General features: G+C 38.2%; 1 protein-coding gene across 42 annotated transcripts in view; it reads left to right on the top strand.

The window, feature by feature from the left end:
• MOB3B (MOB kinase activator 3B) overlaps window positions 1–25,509 on the top strand; it is a 93,605-nt gene that overhangs the window by 29,155 nt on the left and 38,941 nt on the right. For 3 of the 42 annotated variants that reach the window (XM_086869659.1, XM_086869658.1, XM_086869654.1), the window contains exons 3-7: window positions 399–497; window positions 7,114–7,184; window positions 7,484–7,588; window positions 8,537–8,700; window positions 9,336–9,943. In XM_086869659.1, the coding sequence (XP_086725785.1) occupies window positions 9,526–9,943 (418 nt within the window). In that variant the 5' untranslated portion in view covers window positions 399–497; window positions 7,114–7,184; window positions 7,484–7,588; window positions 8,537–8,700; window positions 9,336–9,525. Of the gene's footprint in view, window positions 1–398; window positions 498–7,113; window positions 8,701–9,335; window positions 9,944–25,509 lie in introns of all 42 variants that reach the window. The other 39 variants (XM_086869669.1, XM_086869665.1, XM_086869663.1 and 36 more) reach the window with 17 other exon arrangements.

Raw genomic sequence — 25,509 nt, 5'->3', positions numbered from 1 at the left:
AAATAGTTTTGTTCACTAGAAGGGTAAAGCAGAGTCATAAACTGGGAAGTTACTTTTCAGTGTGTAGGGGGAGCAAGGCAATTCCACAGTTGTTCACTAGAGCATACTGTTATGGCATTGCTCCTCTAGTGCTGTTACTTTATAGCCTGTGCAGAGCTATGCAGTCAATACAATGCTGGCTAGTCACCAATGCTAAACTGCATTAAAGGGCAGCACATTTTTGCTATCCTAAACTCTCCCCTGTTAAAGCCTTGTTACAGCAGCAGTTAGTTGTATTGTCATTGGAGAGGGGTCTGGCATTCTGCAGAAGAGGTAGATATAATGCTTAAGTGTTCTTTCTAATACTGTTTTTTGATATATGATGTTTCTGACTTCCTTTACTTGCTTTCATATTTCAGGTTTCACAGATGGCAAGGAAAACAGGTTTTTTCCTCCAAGTGAGTCTTTCAAAATGGCTGATTTAGAGCTCTGGAGTGTGGATGGTTGCTCCACCCCAGGTATTGTTTCCATCTAGCAAATTCTCTTTTTTTTTGCCCTATGTAGGTCTTTTTGCCCAAATATTAAGTTTGAACATGCTGAAGTTTACATGGTGGGGATCAGAATTATTCTCCAGAAAAAAAAAAAAAAAATTTCTCCAGCCGTCAATTCAGTTCGGTCCTGCAAGTTAAGACTGATGTAGAAATCAACACTGTGGATGATTTATTTCTTTGAATTTTGAAAGCATAAATCTCACAACTACACAGTTATGAACTCACCACCACTTGCAGAGGCTATGCCATGTGACTGCATGCTGCTGAATCATCGTGTCACATGCCAAATTGCAGGCTCTGACTACACCATGCCCTCAACCTATAAACTGTGAAATCATAAATCTGTGATATCTTCATCAAAAAATATCTGTACAAATATCTTGCCCTTGTCGCTTTGATATAAATTTTAAAATGTCCATCCTGGTGTGCATCAGGCGCAGCACCACAGCTGGGCAAGGGAGGGGATTGTCCCACTCTGCTCTGCCCTGAGGCTGCCTCACCTCAAGTTCTGGGGACAGGTTTGAGTGTCACAGTACAAGAAAGACATTGAGCTTTTAGAGAGTGTCCAAAGGAGGGCATGAGGATGGTGAAGGGCCATGAGGTAAAGCCATATGAGGAGTGGCTGAGGTCACTTGGTCTGTTCATCCTGGAGAAGACTGAGGGGGGACCTCACTGCAGTTACAGCTTCCTTGTGAGGGGAAGAGGAGGGGCAGCACTGATTCTCTGGAGTGACCTGTGACAGGACCTGAGGGAATGGTCTGAACTTATGTTGTGGCAGGTTTAGGTTGGATGTCACGAAAAGGTTCTTCCCCCAGACAGCGGCTGGGCACTGGAATGGGGTGCTGATCACAGCACCAGGCCTGACAGAGCTCAAGAAATGTTTACACAGTACTCTCAGGGTCATGCTAGGACTATTGGGCATGTCGTGTACAGAGCCAGGAGCTGGACTTGATGATCCTGATGGGTCACATCCTACTCAGGTGATTTTGTTATAATCAGCTGTAGTTGCTGCTACTCTGTGTATTGCCATATTGGGCACTTTGATCCAAACTATGGAAAGTAGACTTCTGCTGTTATTTCATACACTTAGCTTTTCTGGTACTCATGCAGAGCTGTGTTTTAAAGTTAATGAGTTAATGAGTCCTATAGCTGCTGGAGGTCCATTTCAGGAAAAGATTACAGATTTATGGTAAAACTAATTGGAAGATATTCACAAGTAAATTATCATTTTTTAGTTATTTGAGGGGCTGCACTGACTCCCACATAATTTTAGGTGAGTTTTGTTTCTTAGCAACATGGAATTAAGGGTAATTTTTTGTAACTGAAAGTCATCATGTTCATGTTCAGATTTATCAGTGTTTAAGAAAGGGTGCAGTTTAAGTAAGGATGTCATAGCCTCCTTGAAGATCTTTACTTCAGAAAATACCTCTGATATAATGAATTTCTTAGGACAGTTGCTGAAGGTGCTGTGTCACCAACAGTTTGTCTCTACTGTCCATCCTGCCACATTAACCTGAGCTTTGGGGGGAAAAGCCAGACTAAGGCTAATGGGTCTGAATGGGTGTCAGCTGAAGTTTTTACATCTTGTTTTCAGTGTGTTTGCTTGTGGGAAGTGCTCTTTTCACCATGGAGTGTTAGCTATTTGTCTCTGCCAGCATAATGTTTGTAACTTGACTCTGCCATGGTATCCCTGGTTTTTTGCATGCTTTGTTTGGACAAGAAAATGAGTGGCTTTTGAAATGTCACTGAGACGGAATATATGAATGAGACATTTTTCATAAAGTAGAACACATACGTGGTTTCCTAAAGCTAAGATTTAGTCCAAAAATAAAACTTGAGTTTGGCCAGGGCATGCAAACTAGGGTATCTGAAGTTCTAGGGCACATAAACTGCTGGCTTCTAGCAGATAGGCCTTGTACAGAAAGGCTCTGACATGAGGTCTCAGATGACATTTTTGTGTGTGTGCATTTTTCTGCTCCCTATAGCTCATATGAGCTAACTAGCATTTTTTTCAGTGGAATTGAGTGGACTCGGTTTAAGGCTTTCATATGGGAATTGTGTGGATGATCTGATAGTGTCGGAGAGGGCAGGATATAATATTTTAACTCTCTCAAAGTTTACTCAGTTGTAATGTAGGTTTAGGATTTAAGCTGAACAGAACAGATATCAAACCACGGTTTGATAAGGACACCTTATTGTTTCGTAAAGGAGAGTTTTCAGAGTGTAACAGTAAAATTTTAGCTCTGTTTTCTGAATTCATTATCATAGCTCCCACTGAATGCATATTAGTCAATGTTTCATCATCAGAAATGGCTTGGGATCAGGAATTAAGCAATCTGGGGGAAACAAATGTTATAACAGAGAATCAAACTGTAATTTAGTCTGTGTTCTCTTTTTCTTCAAGGCTATTAAAATGCTTTTACTTCTTTCACCTGATCTTAGTATATTGATTTTGAAGGAATGAAGGATAACTGGTCTCTGTTGCAGAAAATGCTGCAATATGCATACTACAAAAGCCTAAAAATCATCCACTGTTGTCATGAAGTCTCTGTCCACAGAGACTGAGAGATTTTGGCTGAAGCAGGGTGAGCTGGCTCTATTGGTCTTCATAAGGCAGTTAGTAAGCTGACCCACCAAGTCCAACAGTATGGTCAGCTGCATACAAAGCACATGCAGCTGTAAAGGCTTTGCTTTATTGGTGGTGGAAGGATGTAGCAGGTAACAGGGGCTTGATAACAGAGAGCAGAAGCTGGTTCTGTAGTTAGAGAATGTGGTTTAGTGATTCAGGATTAGTGGTGCAGGATTTACAGTGCTTGCACATATGCTACCAACAGCTCAGACCAGTAAAAAAGCCTGTGAACCAGAGAGAGAGCTGGAAAAACCTGTGTGCAATGAAGAAAAACAGCATTCAAAGGGAATGGCAGAACTGCCTGCTCCACTGTGATCTGTCACTCTGTTAGTAGCCTGAACTAAAGGGAACTAATAGGAGGGAGTTCCCAATCTACTTGAAAGTTCGGGAGGTCTGAAATTGTCATGGCAAACACTGTAATTCACTTAAGTGGCTGTGGCTAAATAACCACTCCCATGAGGTTTTAGTCCATCTGTCTCATCCTCTGCCTTCCATACATCTTTTCTTATGTTGTACTTTTCCCTGTCCTGTGTGACCAAATGGGATCAAAGAAGTTAATTGGGATGAAAAATCCTTTTTTTTTTTAATTATTACAGTTTATGTGTGAGTCTCATACAGCTACCTGCAAGGGGATGTATGAATGCCTGGGCCAGGTATCACAGGGGAGATGTCAAGAAGGTAGGAATATGAAAGGAGAGAAGAGGAACTGACTTTTCAGAAAAAAATATGTAGCCGTAAATACCCCTGCATGACTATGAGTCTATAATGAGTCAAGACCTCATATTCCTGGATAATAGGAATTTCAGTGTAATCTAAGTTATTTATTTTTTGTAGTTTCTTTGCTGTAGTTCTAAGAGATACTTATTTCAGTTTACCTTAAATTATAAGTCCACATTCCTAACTAGAATGCCATGGAGTCTGTAACCAATATAAGCTTGTAGTGAGTAAGTGTCAGGGTACTTTTGGTACCTTTGTGGTGATCAGTGTAGTCTTGCAGAATTTCAGAGGAGATGTAATTGGATTTAAGATCTGTAAAAGGCACTAGAATGGTGCTAGTTGAGCAGAAAGTCTTCTGTTAAAACATAGACATTTATCCCCATTGAGAAAATACATGCTTCAATTTGCATTATTGAACAGCAATTACCATCAAAGATTTGAGCACTCATACCTGATTCTGCTGCTGTTGAACAGCTGATGCACTTCATCACAGAAATTATTGCTGCTTAAGTCAACTTCTAATTGTTTTGTGCAACCAATTTGAGTGAAAGGAAAGGCGGGCTTTTCCATTTGTATAGAAAGGAACTTACATAAATGAAATAGCTCTACCTAACATGACCTAACATGCTCATGGGAAATATGATGCTATGGTTAAGGGCATTAGTCTAAAAATTACTAAAAATGTCATGTATTGTGCCCTAATCCAAGCCATTCCTACTCAATCATGGCAGTGATTGTGTTCCTTAGCCAAACAATAATCTTCAATTTTATCCCTATGAAAACCTCAGTATTTTTGCAGAATCATAAATTATTTATTTTAGGCTGATCCAATTTAGCAACTGTTTATCTCTTGTTACATAGCTGCACACTATTTTTGTAGGATATTTTTAAAGCACACAGTTTTAAAGACAGCTATCTATTGTATCTAGCTTAGCCTTTCCAGTCTTTTACATTAGAAAAGTATCAAAGGTTATTTACATTTGCTCCATTGGGCCTTAACACTTTGATTACAGAAACACTATGCTGATTCCTGTGATTATTTACAATTGTGGGTTTTTGTTAGTCTTGCAAAAATCACTTGCTCTTTTTTTTTTCCCATGCCCAGACAAAGCAAAGGGTAGTTATTGCATGTCAAATGAATGGATAATGTTATTTGTCAGGAGTGTTTCTGACTGTGAGAAGGCATTTTTCTAATCCACCTGAGTGTCTTGAGTCTGCAGCGTCGTTATTGTAGTTACTAGCATAAAGTAATCCCATCAGCCTTAGAGGAAATGATATTGCCACTCAACCACTCAGTATCATTCCTGAAAGAATGAGGAACAGAGATTTTAAAAAGAAAATATAGAAATTTAGAAGTCAGTTGATGCAGATGGTGTTCATATTGTGTATCGCTGGATAGACATGTCTGTGTGTGTTTTTTGTTGGGGAAGTCATGTTTCCTCACCGCCTGGTTTAATAAAACAGGATTTATATCAGCTACCTTCCCAGCAGACCTCTAAAGCTTGTGTAACTCTCCTTAGAATATCATGATGAAAGGTACGTGTCTATAAACAGTGTGTCATTTAACATTCTAGTTACCTGTGATTTAGTAGAAAATGCATGGGGAAATGATAGAGTATGCTTTTAACTCAGCAGTGACTCTGATAGGATGCTGGTCATGATGTGTTGTTTGTTGTGGGTTTTTTTAATGGTATCTTCATGGGTAGGATTGGTTTATTATTTCCATATGTTGATACACCTGATTTTAGGCCAAGTTTTTATCTCTCTCTGTGCACAAACTGGAAGACAGTGTTGGTCACTGTGGTGCTGATGCCATGGATGAAGCTTATGAGGTCTGGTTGTCCTGAGATCATTTCCACGTCTGTGGTTACCATTCTCTGCATGGCTCTTCCAGTAAGGGAATTCACCCAGCTGCATTATATGTGCTGTGGAATAGTCCATCAGGAAAAGATTTTGGTTACTGTCCCAGAAATACATTGTTCTTAGAAAGAAAGAAGAGAAACTGAGTCATTGGGAGGAATTACCTCTCTGAGCTGTCCATACCAGAACAGTCATTTAGTTCAGAGGGACGTGCAGGACACTGCATTAAGCCAAATGCCATGAGTGATAATATTATTCTTTATACCTTTATGTATAGTCAGAACCTGTCATAAAAAATTAGAAGGCAGTTTTTATCACTTTTGACACAAGTGTAAGACAGGAGCAGTTCTGCTAGCATTACTATAACTGTAAACTACAAGGTATCTCTTATCAAAAGACAAATTTAGTTTTATATGGAATGAAGGTGGGTGCTACTGTACCACAGATTTCAAGGAGTTATGACTTAGTCTGATCCATACTACATTGCCCACAGTGTTTCAGCTCTGAAGCAATTCTCCCAAGACCAATTGAGATAATGAAACTCAAAGCACTTTTCATGCTTGTAAGGTGTAAACTGTCATAGAAGCAAATGTGATGACTGGCAAGGCAAATTACATTCTCAGTGCTTTAAAAATGGTGAGATTTTGTTTATCATTTGTTGTTGAAGCTATCTGATGAGTTTTCATTTTGCTAATGTTATGCAATTTTAAAGCAATAGCTTTGATTTTTAAGTTCCCCCATGCAAGGTTTTAAATGACAGTATGTGATTTGTGATGAATGAAAAAACTGTTGTCATGATTGTTGATTTAAACACAGTACAGGAAGTTGGAAGTCTAAAGGCAATTGAGTTCCTGCAAGGGATTAGTGATTCAGGCCTAAGCAAAGGAGTGGCCACTATTACCTACTACCTACTACCATTAACACCTGCCACTTTATTACCTAAGCAGAAAAGATGCTCATAGAGCCCAACAACTTTGGCTAGAGTTCTCCCATTAGCGTCAGCCTCAAGGATCCAAACCTAAAATGTCTGTGTTTGATCTCTACTGAAAATAAGGTATGTTCCTTTGTCTCCTGTGAGTAAAGGGAAAGCTTCTTTATTCCAAGGAGGTAGTAGTGATGTTGTTTGTAAATGTTTAGACAAAGCCTAAATTCTTACTTCTTTGTTAATTTCTGCTAATTTTGAGTAAAGACAATGGTTAAGTAGATAGCAAATACCATGAAAAACCAGGATGCAAAAAAAGAATTTCAAAGGGTTGATTCACTCTAGTATTTTCTTGAAGGTCAGGTCTTAGAATTTTCTATTTTTCATTCTTAATTGTGAGAATACATGAGAAGGCAAGTCTTCATCCCCTAGCATTGCACATCCTTTTATTGCAGGATACTGAACAGAAGATTTTCCAGACCCAAAATATATATAGGAAATTCTTGCTTGTTCTGATTCTGCCCTGGTGAGTTAAATAATTTAATCTAGCGGCACAGTAGAGTAATCTTTTGGATGAGTCTTTGAGGTGAATTTAAGCAGAATTTGTGTGTGCTTCCACAGAGACTTTCAACATCAACATAAGACTTGAGATGATGTGTTGTTTGCTGGATGTTTTGATTGAATTTTCTCTGAATTAATTGATTTTATGCAGATTTCCTGAATATATGGAAAGGAGTGGGAAACATTATTTAATGTGACTAATTATGCTTGCGTATTTAGTAGAAAACAGCTTACAAAATACAGTATGTTCTGTTTTTCTTGAAGGAGCTTTAATTGCAGTGAGTACTGTGCTTCAAAATGTCTCTTTTGAAGATGAGTTTTATTTGCTGCTCAGCTTGTTGTTTTAAATAAAACTTCTTGCATGTTCTGGTGAGTATTTGCAGGTGATGGAGTCAAACTACAGAAGAACACCAGGTATATTAATGTGGGGAAGTTACCTGAGCTGTAAAATTCTGGACTTAACCTGCTTATTATTGCAAACTGGGACACTGGCTCCCTGCCATCTCCAAGTGCGTCAGTCACAGGCTCAGTCTATGCAGCACTACACACCTATATTTTTAAGGGCTTTTAAATAAACAAATACAGATGGCTGCCACAGAGTATTTGAGAGCTGGAAGTTTTAAACAACAAATTGTAGGGCAAAGTTGACTATTTAAAAGTACCTTCATTTCCTGCCAATGACACTTAACTGTTCTAAGGCTACTTTTGTTTAAAATCTTCTTTCCTTGACCTTTGTCAGGGAAAGAATTTCTGGACTGGAATATTCAGTATCTCTGTCTTTGAATATTACTCAAGGGACATGTCAGATATGACAATAATCTCACTGGAGTTCATTCCAAAATTTCTTGGATTTGCAGATACAGAAAAAAAATGACTGTTTATGAGGTCATGATTGGAATATTCCTCTATCATGCCATCAGGAAAAGTTGAAGCAAGCACTTCTCAGCTGATTCTGTGTGACTGCTGCTTGACAGCAAATTAGCTTGCATGCTAGTCTTTCACATATTTGGAAGAGGATTTTTTGATTTAATTAATTTATTTTAAATATTGCACAGAATGAAATGTTTACTCTCTAAAATTGTTAATAAAATCTTCAGTACTGAAACAAAAGTTTATTTGAAACAGCATCTATCTATCTGTCTATCTATCTATCTATCTATCTGTCTGTCTGTCTATCTATCCTGTCTCTCCTAAGTGTATATATTTAATGATAATATACTATTTTTCATGTATAAGTATATATAAGAGCAAATAAAGCTCTAATGCAGTAATTTATTTGTTCAGTCAGGCTCTCTGTGGAAACCATTCAATTGCCAGCTTAGGTTAGATGGAACAACACAAAGTCTGTGCTCTTGCTTTTGTAAGAACAGTACCAAGTATTCCCCTGCAAAGAAGATGAATAAAGTTATAAAAAAGTGGCTTCACGATTGCTAATAGTTCCACACAATCCAATAGAAATCTAAGTCCACTAATTTCTGAAGGTGAGTCAATGAAAGTAGTAATCTCTATACAGTTTTGTGGGAAACAGGAATTATTTCTGCGCAATACTATAGTTGTCCTTCTTACTAGGTTCTATGTGGTTTGCAAAAGCAAATACCTCAATAATTTAAAACAGAGAACAGATATGGATAAGTTTTTCTTGCTGATTAATTTTTTTCCCACAGAGATGAGCACTGAAGCTATAAAAATACTTAGATGCCCCGTTGGTAGCTCTAGGAGCAGTTAGATCAAGATTCTAAATTGTCACATAGTATTTTTTCTACTGAACTTATATGCACATTTTGAATGTTAGGCAGTGATTATAAAAATGTAGTAACGTGAAAAAGTTGGTTTTAAATTTGAAGATCATACAAGATGTATTGAATTTTCATCTTTAAAAGCTTCTATTTGGGTAGATATTTAAAAAGAACAGAGAAGTTAATTCCCTAATACTTCAAAAAATGAGACACTTAAAAAAAATTAAATCTTCAAATTAGGGGTTGGGCAGTTTTTAAGGCTTGCTTGTTATATATTATTTTTCCTGTTGTAATTGCTAGAAAATTCTGGTAAAACAGTAGCAAACTGACAAGACCAGACTTGAGCTTGCCATTGATGTGTATCATTTCTATATCCTTAGGGAAATGAAACTCTCAGGGAGGCTTTCAAGAGGAAGAGCTAATAAATTGCTCTGAAGTTGATACAAGCTTCTCTGGGAAAAAGAGCAGGGCCTGGAAAGCCTGTGATAGAGAGCAGCTGTCTTCAGATACTTGCATTAAATCTCAGACGTGCTTTCCTGCCAGCTACTTCAGTGCAGAAGATTAGCAGACATGTCCATAGCACTCAAGCAAGTCTTTAATAAAGATAAGACTTTCCGCCCAAAACGCAAGTTTGAACCTGGAACCCAGAGGTTTGAACTTCACAAACGAGCGCAAGCATCTCTCAACTCAGGCGTGGACTTGAAAGCAGCTGTGCAGTTGCCCAGTGGTGAAGACCAGAATGACTGGGTGGCTGTTCATGTTGTTGACTTCTTCAACAGGATCAACCTCATTTATGGAACTATCTGTGAGTTCTGCACGGAGAGGACCTGCCCAGTGATGTCTGGAGGCCCCAAGTATGAGTACCGGTGGCAGGATGACTTGAGGTACAAGAAGCCCACAGCATTGCCAGCACCCCAATATATGAATCTTCTCATGGACTGGATCGAGGTGCAAATCAACAATGAGGATATATTTCCTACAAGTGTAGGTAAGTGTAAGGAAGAAGTCATAAAGCATAAATTGCCTTTCATTCTTGGAGTAGGTGTGTTCTCTTCCCACATATTTAAGGACATTAAAGCTGTTGAACAACAGGTGGGGAGGAGGAGGGATCAGAAATAGTATGCAGTGTATGAAATATTAACTGTGGTTGCTTGGTATGTTAGAGTTTGTTAGCCTTAAATGTTTGTCCCTGATGAGCTCCTCAGGTTAATCGCAGAGAGTGATCAGCATTGCATTATTACCTTCTTGAAAGCTAATCAAATTTGTATGACTTCACACTTTGTCCAGCTACTTAGACAGATACAAAATGGATGGAAAGCAAAACTAGTCACTGCTCTCCTAGTGTGTACATTTATGTTCAAGACAGTGGAGAGTCGGGAATGCAGTGAGCTTAGCCCTCCCACCTTCTCTTGATTTCTCATCCAAAACTCAGAAGTTGTGAAGTGAATTATTCTCCAAAGTATTGTTTTCAGTACTACATAAAACTAATAAGAATTGCTGTTATTTAAGCAGACAGCCCAGATGAGAGAGTTGTTAACAGCTTCACAAATTTCCTTTTATAATATTCTCTCTGAAAAGTGGTACAAGCAGGTTGAAGTATCCTTGCTGAAAGTGGAAGAGTGCATTGTGCAGTGTAGACAGCATAAATATTCAGCTGTGACTGCATGCAACAACAAAAAAGTTATACTTTTGAAATGTCATGTACTTGCATGATTTTAAGCAGTTTTAATTAATGGGTCCTGATTTACTGCCTTCAAATGGAAAAGCTGTGAGCTTGCTGTAAGAAATGTAAGTTGTAAATTAGTTGGCCCAGATAAGTAACAAACAAGAAAAATGCCATACGTTTAGATTAGTTCAGCCCAATATTTTGGACTTTATAGGCAATTAGGACCTGTGATTAATTGGTAGATGGAGGCTGTGTCTATCAGTGTTTCCAGACCTTTGAAATACCTTACTCTCGGACTTAATGGCTATTTATCTGGACAAATCTGTGTTTTGTTTAATAGTTTCCATGACTTTTCTGTTCTACTCTAATATGTAGAAAGGATGCATTAACTACATTTTTAATCAGGACTTTGATAATATGGCAAGAAGAAGGAGGATATCAGAGGAAGCAGTGTGATATATTTTGTGTAGTGAAAAATGGGTCTGATTCCTCAAGCATTGGCTGCTTTTTGTTTCTTCAGGGTAAATGATTTTTGGAGTTGATGATTGGTTGAAGGTGCAGAGAGAAAGGTGATTTTTCTTACACTGGTATTTCTGCAGGGTTTTATTATACCAAGTTTCTGCCATGGAGTATTGTTGTACAGTATTAGGAATGGCAGAAGTATGACACAGACTCTCCTGTCGTGGTTGCAAAAGAGAGCAAGTTTTATTCTTCCTGATCTTCTTTTATGGACCGTCCTGAGAAGGTCCAAAAGGTGAAACTTTCATTGGTTATTAAACTAACACATCACTATCATTGGACAATTGGGAACACCACCCCTTGACTGTTTCTTGCAATTAAACAAAGATCAAAACAACACCTGCAGAGGTTGTTTTCCTTCTCCAAGGACTGTTTGGATTCCTCCTTATGATTTCTCAGGCCAGAGTGAGAACCTTGTGTGACTTAATTTCACAAAGGCTCAAGCTAATGCCTGAAGCCTAAAAAATCTCTTTTTTGACTATTGTCAGTTTCCATGGAGTATTTCAATATTGTTCTGTTTTCTTGTGGTTTGCATATGAAGAAAGTGTTTTCTGTCAGCAGATATGGGGAGCAGGTAGCACAATAGTGTGCTGATGGGTTTTACTGAACCAACTAATAATCCCTAACACACAAGCATTCAGCCCTAGATGCTCCCCCATTGTATTTGTAATAAGACACTTGTGAAGGAACTTATATCCTGATGGTTAGCCTATTGTAAGCTAAGAATGAAATCAGTAAATACTCTCAGTCTACTTCTCCTCCCAGCATATTCTGTTGTTGTCAATTAAATCAAACATGAAGAAACTGCAGAAGGGGAAAGACATCTGGTCTCTAAAATGCTGGACTCTGATAAAAGCCAGAAAAAAGTCAATGAGTCAAAGCTCATTGTTCACGAAACCTTTGTCTCACTCTGAATTGACAGGAAAAGGAAAGGGACAAGTCTACTTGTGTTGGACTGTGCCGTATTCATATTACATAAGAGATGATTGGACAGTCCCATAAAGAGATGCTATAGATACCTTTTGAGCATTATTAGAACAGGACTTGTATACCTATTCCTTTCTTGCCTCCTCTTCAACCTTTGTTGCAGATAAAGCATGCTGGCCCACACATGCTTTTCATTGTCTTTTCTATTTACCACTTTTTGTATGAAATTGTTGATAAAATTGTTCAGGAGGCTTTTGATCTTGCAGTTCAGGAACAGATATATGCTGTGTTGAATTTGGTGTTCTGAGTATCTCTTAGGTGAGCAAGTCCCTACTTAGGGATCTGTTCCTGGGGTCAGTTGCCTTTCAAAAGAATCCTTTTGACTGATTTTCACATCAGTCCCATATTTGGATGTGATACTACCTCATACTATCTGAGTACTGCTCATAAAGCTGTTGAATGAAATGCAGTCACTGAACATATATATTGTTACCTGTTCTGCATCTCACAAGTGATCAGAGAGGGAACCTTTGTTGCTGTGTTAGGTACTGTTTATTCCTACCTGTTCTGCAGCAGCCTTTGGTTAGATTCACCATAGGCATAGTACTAATTAAAATCTCTATTTTCATTCATATAAATTAACGACAACAAATATGACAATTGTTCATTCTTCAAAGGAACTGAAATAAATCTTGAAAGATGATATACTCAGAAAACAAAACAGCCCTATGTATGACCTTACTAATAGGACAACAGCTTTAAAGTGTTAAGTGGATGAAACTTAGAAATTCATTCATTGCTTTGAATCTTTCTAGTCTAAAGATAGGTGTTCTGGGGATAAAAAAACAACAAACAAACAAAAAAAAACCAAAACATGTCCAGTGGATGGTATTTGGGCTGACTTTACCATTAGCAAGTAAGTTCAATGAGGAGATCCAGAGTTGGATAAGTAAGACCTGTTCACAGAAACCCTGAACACACTCTTCTCAGCTTAATCCTGTTAATCTCTTCCTCCTTCATTTGCCGTACCTCATTCAAACTATCTAAAGAAGGATTTCAAGAGCTGTGATTAAGTGCAGCTTTCACTGAGGAGCTAGTTTCAAGGAATATAATTTCAGAGTAGGGATAGCCAGGTTTAGTGGGATCTTCATTTTGTGGTGTTGGTGTTCCTCTATGGTTTAAAAGGGAAAAAAACCCCAAACAACCAAACAAACATGAATGCAATTAAGTTATATATTGTTAGAAATATTATATTTAACCTTGTCTGTGTTGATACTGGCACAATGGTCTCTGGCCTCTTACCAGTCAACCTGTAGTCTGGTATTCCCTCTCTGCTTTCCCCTGTCTTTCTGGTTTATTCATTTTCTGGTAAAGAGCCTCTTCCCTCAACCACTCTCCCACTTACAGGGAGCTGGTTGTATGGAAATAGAAGAACTGTCAATAATTGTGTATAACTGTTATAACAACTGTTTTTGTAAAACAACCTCACAATCTGTAGAGGATTGCAGACATGGTTATGTTCTTGTTATAATTTCCATTATAAAAAATTTATTTATCTATTTAAGTGGGTTTAAGACATTTAAGAGGCTGACAGCTCTGGAAACAAGCTCTATAGGTAACCACTTAGAGATCTGTCTCACTCCTCAGTGAGTGAGAAGGAGGTTACAGAGGAGAGTCTGTGTGCCTGCTCAGCCACTACAGTGAAGCTATCCACCCTCAACGTGATTTTTTGTGATGTGCTTGTGGTTTATTTAGCTTTAGAGTAAATTCTGTGGTAAAAGTTGCTCTATAGGGCACCTAGTAGTCTCACTATTTAACTTTTCAAAGAATCTATTTCTCAGCTTTTGGTAAATAGTCTGAAGAAATAATTTGGAGTGGAAAGCAGTGGATCCTTGGAACAGATGGAGTGTTTGTTGAACTGTAATTGTCAGCTTTCACCATATGAGTTTTGGCAGTGTCAAAAAAGGAGCTAAGAAAGAAAGTAGCTCTGTTCTTCTGTGCTCCCTTTAAATCTTGATTCCCAAACATGATAAATCCGTTTGCTTTAGTTTTTTTCCTATACTCATTGTAGCCTTTAAATGAGAATAATTATGTCTTGTTTGGATTTTCAGTGAATGGAATGCTGAGGTTTTTTCTGTTGTAAGAAATACACAGAAATTTAAGGCCACAGGGCATTGTGTCACTTATTCTAATTGGAACTCCAGCATAACACAGGCCATAGAACATCACCACATTATTCCTTCATCAGATCCACAGATTGAAATGAGAAGATGGTCAAACAACAGAAAATGTCACTGAAATTAACAGAAAATTAGCTTCTTTTCTGACTTGACATAATTAATTTTTTTCCACAATGAAGAAAATAAAGCAGTTGAGAGAGAACACAGGTTGTGATATCTCCCTCCTTCAGGGTTTTCAAGACTAGGCAGAATAAAGCCCTGAGAAATCTGATCTGATGGGATGCAGACTTTTAGCAAAATCAGTGCTAGCTTTAATTATTCTTTGATTCTTAATTCCAGTTTCAGCACTGCCAGGCTGCCTAAGGAACTAAAAGAGCTAGATTAAAACCTGATTAAACAGTTTAAGAAATCACAGTTTGACATTTAAAGGAAATACAAAATCACTTTTAAGCTATGAGAGTTTCTATATAGAAGGATTTAGAAAGTTATTAATGTAATCAAATAGCCTAGTTTTGGCTGATAGTAAAGTAAAAAAAAAATAAAAAATACTTAGAGCATATTTAAAGCCTAGGACTTCAGCTGAAAAATTAATGTATCTTTATCAATACTTGGGCAGTTCCATGTTTGACTAGTAAATTTTGGTAGCTAGCAGCCTCAGTTTCTGCACAGAGCATGTGTGTCATGCTGCTTCCAAAGAAAGTAACCCAGTTTGTCAACACAAGGCTCCTATAAAAGCAGACCAGGATTCCTGAGAGGCTTGGGGACATGATTCAAATTTTTCAATGGTTTCCTACTAATTCTGTGATAGAATTTTTCTGGATCTCTATCTAGTAATAATGGTTACTGCTTGAAGCACTTTTCTGCAGGGGTAGGAAAGCAGATGACTGTTGGATGTGAATAGACCATGCTCAACTACTTTTACTGAGCTTGATTTTCACTTTACTTGACTTTTAAAGGTGTCTGCACAATACAGCCTGTAGAAATGTGGGGACCATGTTTGACATCACTGACCTTTTCTTACAGTTATGTCTCTCTTATGCCTCTTCCAAAGTATGAGGAACTGGCCACAGTGTGGGCAAAATTGTGTTTGCTGGGATTTCCTCCATATACTTCTTTATTTTTTTGCAGCTGTTGCAATTACACTATCTAGGAACTGCTATTGTTTCATACACACCCACCCTGCAATAAGAAATATACAATCTCTATAGCTGGGATGTTTTCTTCTTTTTGAGACAAAGCTTTGCCAAGGACCAAAGGTAGGGGTCAGATTGCTGGCTGTTAACTGTTAATCCAGTCACCCAGTGGTGAATGCCTATAGCTGTGGTCTACCACCTGAAGGCTGTAAAATCTGTAAAATCCAAATAATCCTTCCTGCTTGATCTTTGCACCTGTCACACTATTGATGAATTTGGTCTATAGAAGTTTTATAAAGCATATCTGCTTGCCCCTGTTGCTGTTTTTTCTTGATCACTCCTTCAACATGGATATGCCGGCCAAGAGCTTTGAATTAATCTTTGTGCCAGTGAAATAAAGAAAATTCTGCAAGACACAGATTGTTCTATGACTACAGCTTTTTTCCAGTCGTCACACTTTATTAATTCTGTGCCTATATGTATGTTACAGCAGCAGCACAGCTACTGTCTTAGAGAGTTTAGTGACTTGAAATATACATGTTTGGAAAATATCAGGTAGATATTTTACCACTAGATTACACATCTGAGCTTCCTCTTCCTTGCACCTTTTTTCTGCCCCTGTGGTTCAGGATCTAACAGGTGATTCTAAGTAACCTAAGATGGCAGATGAAACAGCCCACAAACCTAGCATGCTCCAAGAGTACCATCACAAAAGATTGATGAAAATTGCATTAAGTCCATCTGAATTGTGAGTGTTTAGAAGCTAGCTATCTGGTCTTCTTAGCATTGTATTACTTTCTTGCTGACTGATTGTATCTTGGAGGAACTTGATTCCCTATTTGCATCTGATATCTAAAATGCTTTGATTAGTTTAAGTATTCTGCTTATACTATAAGAATAGGGACTGAAGCTTGGGAGTAGTCTAGACAGTCCTCAAGCCATATCATTGTTATCCTTTCCATGTGCGTTGCTCAGTGTACCTCCTTGGTCTGTTGCTATGTGTACCATTAAAGTTATATAAAGGTCCACTGCCAGCTTAGATATATGAATTAACTGATTCTTCAGCCTAGTTCTGATGATATGTGCAGAAAGTAAGAAAGTAAGTGCAAATCTATTAGTGTATGGTCTGCTTTTCCATGAGAAGGATTTGGCACTGCTGGTATGAAGGAATGCTGTCTCACCTGGAGAATGTGCACTGGTAGTCTGATGCCTTGTGTGATGTGTTTTCAGTATTATGGTAGTCATTAAGGGCTAAAATGCATTTTTGCTAACAGACTAAAAAGCAGGTCTTGGTGGCTTTCTTCCTCCATTCTCCATTTCTGAAACTTGGGGGGAAAAAAAAAGAAATCAACTTAAGTGGTAGCATGAATGGTGGTGGAGGGAAATCTTGAGAGGAGAGGGATGTGTTAACTAGCTCTGTAAAGGTTTCAGGATCTTTGCTCAGTCTGATGCTGTTTTTGGAGGAAGAAAGTACAGGATACCTGCAAGTAGTGGCATCCCATGTGGGAGCTGGGGTGGTTTGTACAGTATCTGCCATCTCCCTTGTTCTTGAGGAATGTTGTGGAACAGTACTTAAATTAGTCTCTCAGAGAATCAGCAACACCACAACCACAACTTCTACCCTAATTGAACTTGTGACTTCTTCTCTTTAACTACTTTCACGGTACAGCTGGTGTCTACAATGTCTAAGTAGGCATGCTGAGGTTGAGCTTGTGCCCGGCTCAAAAAGTGTGGGAAATGTGATACCTTGAACGTGCTTTACCTTGGGAAGTGGGTTTTTGTGAACTGAGTACTCTGCATTCTGCAGTGGTGTGTGAATTCCTTCCTCTGATGAGCAAGAAGAATAGCTTCTTATGTGAGACCTTATAAAAAAGACTTTGTGTCACAGGCTGCAAGGCAGAATGTGTGTAGGAGAAGAATTTACATGTCATAATGACTTTCCTGATTCATTGTTTGGAACACAAACAAAATAAGATTCACAGGAACAAAATTTCTTAGTGATTACTTTTTTGCTCATGTTTTTTTGTCAAATTAAAGTGGTTATTTTATCTCAGAAATATTGTGGAAAATTTATGGTAGTCCCTACTTTGAGAAATGTATTTTCATCCTTAAGGTCAATCTTCTGAGGACAACATTGGTACTTTGGGGCATGTTTTATGCAAAGTCTGGCCAAGGGAAGAGATGTATGATGGGGCATCATCAGCTGCACCAGATATATGATAACAATCACCAGAATGAGGTGTGGTCGTACAGGCATGAAAATAAAATAATCTAGTCCTAATTTGTTTAAACTACAATCTCAATTTGACTTACCTGTTGAATAGCTGGAGTGCCCCTTAGTGTGTGTCTCTTAGGGGACTTCTGGAAGGCCTAAATCTAGGACAAGATCTTTGCTTCAGCCAGAAACATCAATACTATCTTTAAGTTCCTCCATCCTCTTTCAAATAGAATTTTGACCTTCTAAATTCACATATAGTATGTAAATGGAGCAAAATCAGAAAGTATAGGAGGAAAAAAACTTATTAGTTGTTTTTAAATGAGGTTCTCATGTCTTTTATAGGTATTTTTTTTAAGCAAGTCAAATATATATGTAGAAAGTACATGGATAAAAAAAAAATGTCGTGTGACTAAAAGCCATGTGTGAACCTTTGTGTCAAAAATGGTGTGGCCAGCAGGATCAGGGCAGTGATCTTCCCTCTGTACTTGGCACTGATGAGGCCCACCTTGAATCCTGTGCACAGTTCTGGGCTCTTCCCTACAAGAAGGACACTGAGGTGCTGAAGTGATTTCAGAGAAGGGCAACAAGGCTGCTGAAAGGCCTGGAGCACAGGTTTTATGTGGAGTGGCTGAGGAAGCTAGGGGTGTTTAGCCTGGAGAAAAGGAGTCTGAGAGGGGCCTTGCTCTCTACAGCAATCTGACAGGAGGCTGCAGCCAGATGAGGGTCAGCCTCTGCTCCCAGGTAGTCAGCAACCAGACAAGAGGAAATAGACTCATGTTGTGCTAGGAGGAGTTTTGATTGAATATTGAGCAAAATTTCTCCATGAAAAGCATTGTTAGGCATTGGAACAGGCTGCCCAGAGAAGTTGTTGAGTCGTCTGGAGATATTTAAAAGACATGTAGATGTCATGTAGAAGGCACTTAGGCACATGTCTTAGTGATGGACTTGGCAGTGTTAGGTTTACAATTCACCTTGATCTTAAGGGTATTTCAAATCTTAAGAATTTCATTATTCTTTTAGCTTAAATGCAAAGCCAAGAATTAAATACTCAGATAACCTGAAACATTTGTAAATACAGTGTTCATTCTGATAATGCTACAGAGAAAACCATCAAACTTTTTTAACATGATTATTTATAAGTACAATTAAGTCACCTTTGTGTTTACCATTAAAAGACAGCTGTATTAGTACATTTCTGTGCCTAGTTCTGCATAAGTTCTCTGCCTTGAGGAGTTTCACATGCTCCTAGTAAAAAAAGTCAGCAAGAGATTATAGGAAGAAAAATTATTTCCAGGGAAAAGCAGTTTGGTATGGCTTCTGCTAGGATAGATTTTTCTGCATCATATTAGTTTGGTCAGTGCTTTCAGCTAAGCACTCACTGGTAGTGCTGCACAATGACATGATTAGTCCTTGTCTACATGAATGCATCTTATGTAGATCTTTTCTTCATGGATGTGTTTGCATGTGTTAAGGCCATACTTAAAAAGTGAAAGGTAAGGTGATGGGGTTCATTCTGAAGGGAGTTTATTTCAGAGACTCTGAGAGGCTTCCCTTTAGCTCTGTGGTTGTTGCATTCAATATTTTTGTGGTGTGTAGGCCACTGTAGTCCCTCGTGCAGAAGATTGTCAATATTCTGTTCCTTAGCTAATCAGTCTTTTGAGGTAAACAACTTGAAATCTTGACTATGATGTGCTCTTGAAAAAGATAGCTGTATTTTTTCTAGTGTGTTCATTATTAAGGGTTGTGAGTGGCCTGGAACCTTAACAGAAAACTTGAAATAGGAAGGACAGCAGTATCCTTCCTGTTTTTGAAAAATGTAAGTGCATGCAGCCCTGGCCATGAACATATAAGGTTGCTTAGGAGTTAAGAGGAGAAAAAAAAAGAAGATGTCAGTCTTGCACCATTTTCAGTCTTTGAACTATTAAATACAATGTTAATTTTATTAGAAAACTTTTCTACAGTACACACAAACCTCCAGCTTATTCACTGTCCATTGGTCCTTAGCAAAGGGACCCAAGGCTTGCCATATATGTTATGCAAGACTGTGACAGAGTAATTCAGCCATTAGTTAAAATGGAACAGATTTAAGTTTATGTGCTACATTCAGGAAAAACTGATTTACTCTTGAAAGCAACTTTGAGTCATCATTAGTTCGCTATGGGAGAAGAGTTTGCTTGTGTCTTTATCATAGCTTCCAAACTATTAGCACTGCACAGGATTCACAGCTGGTGTTGTGTACACAAATACTAGTGGCACTGCTGTAAAACACATTTATTCGCTTAATGATCCAATAATGAGTAAGGCATGTTTAAATGGATAATTGTTTTCCTGTCAAAATTGGGGTTTAAGCATAGAATTGTTCATATCATCTGGTTGTAGTGTAGTCCGCCCAAGACATGTTTTCTACAACATCCTAGCTAATGGAAACTTCAAAAAGTAAATATCAGAAAAGTTTTTGGAGTGTACATAGATCCACGCTAAGTGGTAGAAATCAAAGTAACTGAAAACAAAGAACAACTCAACAAAAATGGATACTCGCCAGCTTATGCTCTATGCTTCAATAGGGCAAATATTTACTCTGGTTCTAGCATGGAAAACTGTTTCATGCTGGGGAACTGCCTGAAGGTTCAGAAAACCTAAACAAAACTTAGAAGCTTTGGTAGGTTATTCCTACCTGTTCCAATGAGTCTATCCAAGAAAGCACAAAATGCTCTCTTCAGTCTTTTCAATGTCCTGGAAAAATCAAAGCACAAGCCTTGGATTTTCAGAACTGCAATGCAAACACTTCCATGAATATGACCAATATAAGGCAAGTCTGTAGGTGGAGTGAGTCCTTGATAATTGTGAGTTGTGTTTTCTCAGTTCACCGGAGCAGGCCTTCCTATGGGACTTGCTTGCTTGCTTCTTAAACAAACATCCTGTGGCTGTTCATGGGAGGTGTACAACTTTGCAGGTTCATGGTTTTTAAGCCCTGTAGAACTTCATCTACATCTCCAATCTGTCCATAAGTTACCTCTGTGCAGAGCTGTTACTCCCATGAAAATCTGCTTTCTCTTTGACTGGAATTGCACAGATATAGAACAGAATCTGGAATTTAATCGTTCTCTTTCATTGTCTTCTTAATGTTGTAACTGATTGTAGGCTGAGCAGTTTTTACTGAAACCCATTAACCAGCACATTCCAGAAACTGCTTGCAGTGGAACAGGAAACAAAATGTGCATCCTGCATATGCCTTTTGGTGTTCAAAGACAAAAGATGAAGGCCAGTCTTATAAATGTATCTGTGACAAGGCAAGTGCTTGAACTACAAACATATCTCATGAGTAAAAGAAATAATGTAAATAGTTGCCTTCTCTGTTACCTTCTGCTAGCCATGTGGCTAGCCATGTGGCTGCATAAGCTGGCTTGAAGCAATAAACTTTACTTATCCTACCATAATGGTAAATGTAGGCCCCATGTACCTAAGCAGTGACTGAGAGATACCAGGCAACTGTTAGTGCTGTAACTCACATTAATGACAGATTCCTCAGAGAAAGGCTCTTCAGCCTGACAGTCAGCCTGACTCTTCAGGCTCTTCAACCTAAGTAGTAAGCTCTGTGTCACAGGGATAAACAACCCTTACAGTAAAAATTCTTCAGTTACAGTGCCACAAAACTTACATGTGTATTGTATGGACTGTGGAAATATAACTTTTGGTGCCTGACACTGTTTATATGAAACCCCAAGTCATTACACAATTTTTGATTACACATTTAGCCTAAAAGACTGTTTAGATTTTCAAGTCCAAAATACTGTTTCTCTATTGTTTCCAAGTAGAGAAAAACCACAAAAGTCAAGGCCTAAATTGTTCCCTTTTCCCTGAAGACTGACTCAAGATGCTGTCCAGCAGATGATTTACCACAGCAGTTGGCTCCTCCGTATGCAAATGGATATGGGAATTTCCTAGAAGCACAGATCTCTGTAGTGTTTCATGTGTCTCCCTTTCCAGAAGTATGCTTCACTTGGAAAATCCTCTGAGTCATGCTTAGAATCCTTGGAAGACAGGGTATATGTGATACCTGTTCAGTGACTGTTATATATGACTGAGCAGAAAATATCACTTGCAGGAAACTCAGAGAATGGAAAAGACCTGGAAAATGCTCAGAGCATCTCAGCAACAGTGTGTTTCATAGAGTGAAACAGACTTTACAAACAGTGCTGACACAGGAGAATTTTTATTTCTTTCCATCTCACAGTGAATCATGTCTAGGAATTTCAGGAAGGCAGTGCCATTTCATATGCTTTAAAACTCACAGTGGAAACTTGTATTTCCTTATCATAATGTGAATCAGTTTCACTTACACTCCTTTAGAAACAAAAGGATGGTTGCTGAGTAATCAGCAGGAATCAGAGATAATCAAGAAGGGATTAATCAAAGTCAATCAATAGTTTGAGAAGGGAAGGGAGAACAATGAACAGCATGTCTTAGATATGCTATGATAGACTAACCTCTCATCTGGATATGGAAAGAAGTATCTTTTCTTTTAAAAAGCTGATGTTCAGGTGAACTGAAAAACTTTACAGTTTACCAATAGATCTATACTATCAACATTAGCATGGTGAAATAATAGTGATTGTTAATTGTACAGCATTGACTCTAACCACACTTAACAGAAAAAACTCAGTCTTCTAGTAGACAAATCTCTGAAGCTGGCTATAGCATTGAGCAGCAAAAACATGTCCAAACCACATGCTGGATGACATAATATCTTTTAGAAAAGAGCCAGTGAATATTTAGGCATTATAACAATACATCTGTTTAGAATTTATATGCTTTAAAATTAGTTACGTGCCATGGCTGCCTTTCTTTTGGATTTTTAGGGCTTGGTTTTACTTGTTGTTTTTTTTTTAATGAGGTGTAATTTTTCAAGAGCCCTATAAGGCATGGTAAATGTTTCACTTGTCAAATTGAACAGCAAATCTCAGGTACTCAAAGTAGTCTACATAGTGTATAAGTAGCTGTTCAGGTAGGAAATTCTAAGTAAAAAATATTTTTCTTGAATTGGTCAGTGGTTTGTTTGTGGACCCAGAAAGTGGTCACAAACACATGGTAGTGTCAGTGTTGCCAAGTGTACTCTTAATCTGTTTGTAAACTCCTAACTCTGTATATGCATTTAGATGAAAGAGAATGCAAACTGAAAGGCTTTAGAAAGACTCCCAATGCCATGCATTTCTAGCCCTCCAGGAGAATGCTCGATACAGTTTCCAGGGGATTTAAAACTGTAGATCAAACAGAAAGGTATTGCCTAGCTGTTTGTTTACTCAGGACCTACAAGATTACACTTCTTTGAACATTTGTTTCCAGATCCCTGGCTTTTAAATAGTCTGCAGAAGCAAGGCTGTAAAGGTCAAAGCAAGGGTCCATTCAGCCAAACAGGGGATGTTCACTGAAGAATGTAAGAAAAGGGAAAGATGCAATTTTCCCAGTTTCCAGCAATCCACATGATAGAGATTGTCTCAGAGGAGTAAAAATATTCTCTGACCTGGGAGATTCTGGTAAGAATGAAAATATCACAAATGACAATCTTACAATTTTATCTTCATGGTGACTCCCTGTTTTATGCATTTCAATTTCTACTGTTTTGGGTTGCATTGAGAATTTCTGCCCATGAATTTTCCTGGCAAAGAAAAGAGCAGTTGATAGATTGTCTTTGGACAGGCATATGTTGAAAATGTTTCACATCACAGTAGCAGTCACATCCAGACACAAAATTTTTGAGCAAAAAGTAATGCTAATTTTAGTATTCAGGTTGTGTTGTAACTGGAGCTGGTTGAGTATCAGTTAACTAACAAGATATATTTTTGCCACAGAGATTGCAGACATTTTCAGTTGTCTCAAGGCATAGCAAAAGGTGCCAAGAAAACCAACAAAAAAACCCAAACCAAACTTCTGAGAAACCAAGAGCAGAAAAGGATAAAAGAAAGAAAAAACCTAAACACAGCTGAAGTTTGTTGACTCAAAGAAACTAAAGTTATTCACTCATGTGGATATTTGCCACCAGCATTGTGATAAACTTTTGGTTTTGCATAGTTTATGCCTCCTGGAGATAACTGGGTTGCAGACACTGAGGATGTCTTTGTAAAGATTCAGCTGCTTGCATGTGAGTTGACAGTAAACCAAGCAATGCTGTATATATTCAAGACAAAAAATTATCACCTGAAATATAGCCTTAGCTAGAATAAAGGTTTTCCTTGTTAATCTCTCCTGTCATCTGCCCAAGCTTACCCTAGCATGTCTCCTATTATAAGGCCTCAGCTATTAAAGTGCACAAAACTTCTTTTCATTCCATTTGCCTTAACAGTTCCTCTTTAAATAGACCACAAAAATTTTTTAGTTCTCAAAGTGAATGCTGGTAACAACAGAACCTTCCTTGATTCTTTTGAGCAGGCTTTTCTGCATGTGTAGTTTTTTATAGGGCTAATTAACAAAAGCTGTATTTATTGTCTCTGGATCCTATTTTGTTTGGTAGTGCAACTTCCCCTGACATTTTTTATCATCAGGCTTGGTTTCATAAATACAGGAAAAACAGAATCAGGCTCTAAATATCATTGACTTTCAGTGAAATTTTTAATCTAAAATCTGACTCATTTATAAAACCTTTCTAAGACAGGCTGATTCTTTATGGCATAACTAGGAGCATTAAATTAATGATTTCTGTCATAGGAAGTTTTTCAGAGTGTGTAGACCAAAACAAAAAATAGATGAAAAAAATGGTAACAGTTTTTCCAACACTTGCAGTCAATGCCAGTTTACACTTTGGCTAAGTGACTACTAAGCCAAAACTGTCCTAAAGGTCACAGAAAATTTCTTGAACAGGTGGGATCCTCAGATGTACACCAATACTACTGTAGTGCATCAAACCGTGTTTATGCATGGGACAACATGACCAGATTTCTGCTTTGACAAAAAATTCTGTGTCAGGCAGCTGCAGAAATCATGAAAAAAAATACAGCCACCTTTGAAATCTATTTCAAGTCTTGCTTTATTCTGCAGTTAAACCCATAAAAGCTCACTGGAAATAGCAACAACTAATGAACTGTAGCTCCTTTCAGCATTGTGGGGATATATAGCTATGGAGGCCACAAATGGATTTAAAGGTCTTATTGAAAAACTGTTCCTTTAGAGAATTCAGAGTCCCCATTTCTTTTAATAGTTTGACTTTTGGTGTATTACATTTCTGAGCTAAACAAGTCCTTTTCAGTCTTACTGCATGTTACATATTGTATTAATGTGAACTGTCACCTGCTAAATTTCTGGCCCCAGACTACAAGATAGATATTCACAAATGTTTCTGGTTTTTAGCAAAAACTAATTTTTTTTTAGCAAAGCTTTGTGCTTCTTTAGTAAAAACTAGCTTTTATTCTTCCAGCAATGAGAAAACAAACAGTCCAGTGTCAAAGACATACTCTGTCTTCACCCAGGTACCTGGCTGAGCATGTACCTAAGCTGTCTGCATCCCTGAATCTGTTACCAGTCTCTGGACTGTGCTGTTGGATGGAAGTCAAGTGTGTGTCCATTCCTCTCTTGCTGTTGGGGAAGGAATTACTCTGTGAACCTGTCAAGATACCTGCAATCAGTAGCATTTGGTCTAGGTCTGGTACCTAGGTTACTTTGTCTATCCTCCTATAGCCATACAAGTCCAGATGGGAGCTGTACTGTACAGCTCCAGGTTGGCTGATGTGAGCAGGCCTCCTCACCTCCTAAAGTGATCATGTTTAAACCACATCCTTGCAGCTCTGGTGTAAAGGTGTTCCTTAAGGGCTATGAGTGCATTGTGGTAAGACAGTATCCTGCCAAGATCCTCACATTTGGGGCTGTACGGGACAAAATTAGAGAGTCACAGAATAATTTGGGCTGGAAAAGACCTCTTGA

The sequence above is a fragment of the Cyanistes caeruleus genome, chromosome Z (genome assembly GCF_971803275.1).
Source record: "Cyanistes caeruleus chromosome Z, bCyaCae1.hap1.1, whole genome shotgun sequence".
In the NCBI taxonomy this organism is placed as follows: domain Eukaryota; kingdom Metazoa; phylum Chordata; class Aves; order Passeriformes; family Paridae; genus Cyanistes; species Cyanistes caeruleus.
Note: the sequence above shows the minus strand (reverse complement) of the source record. Positions and strands in the feature narration are given on the sequence as shown.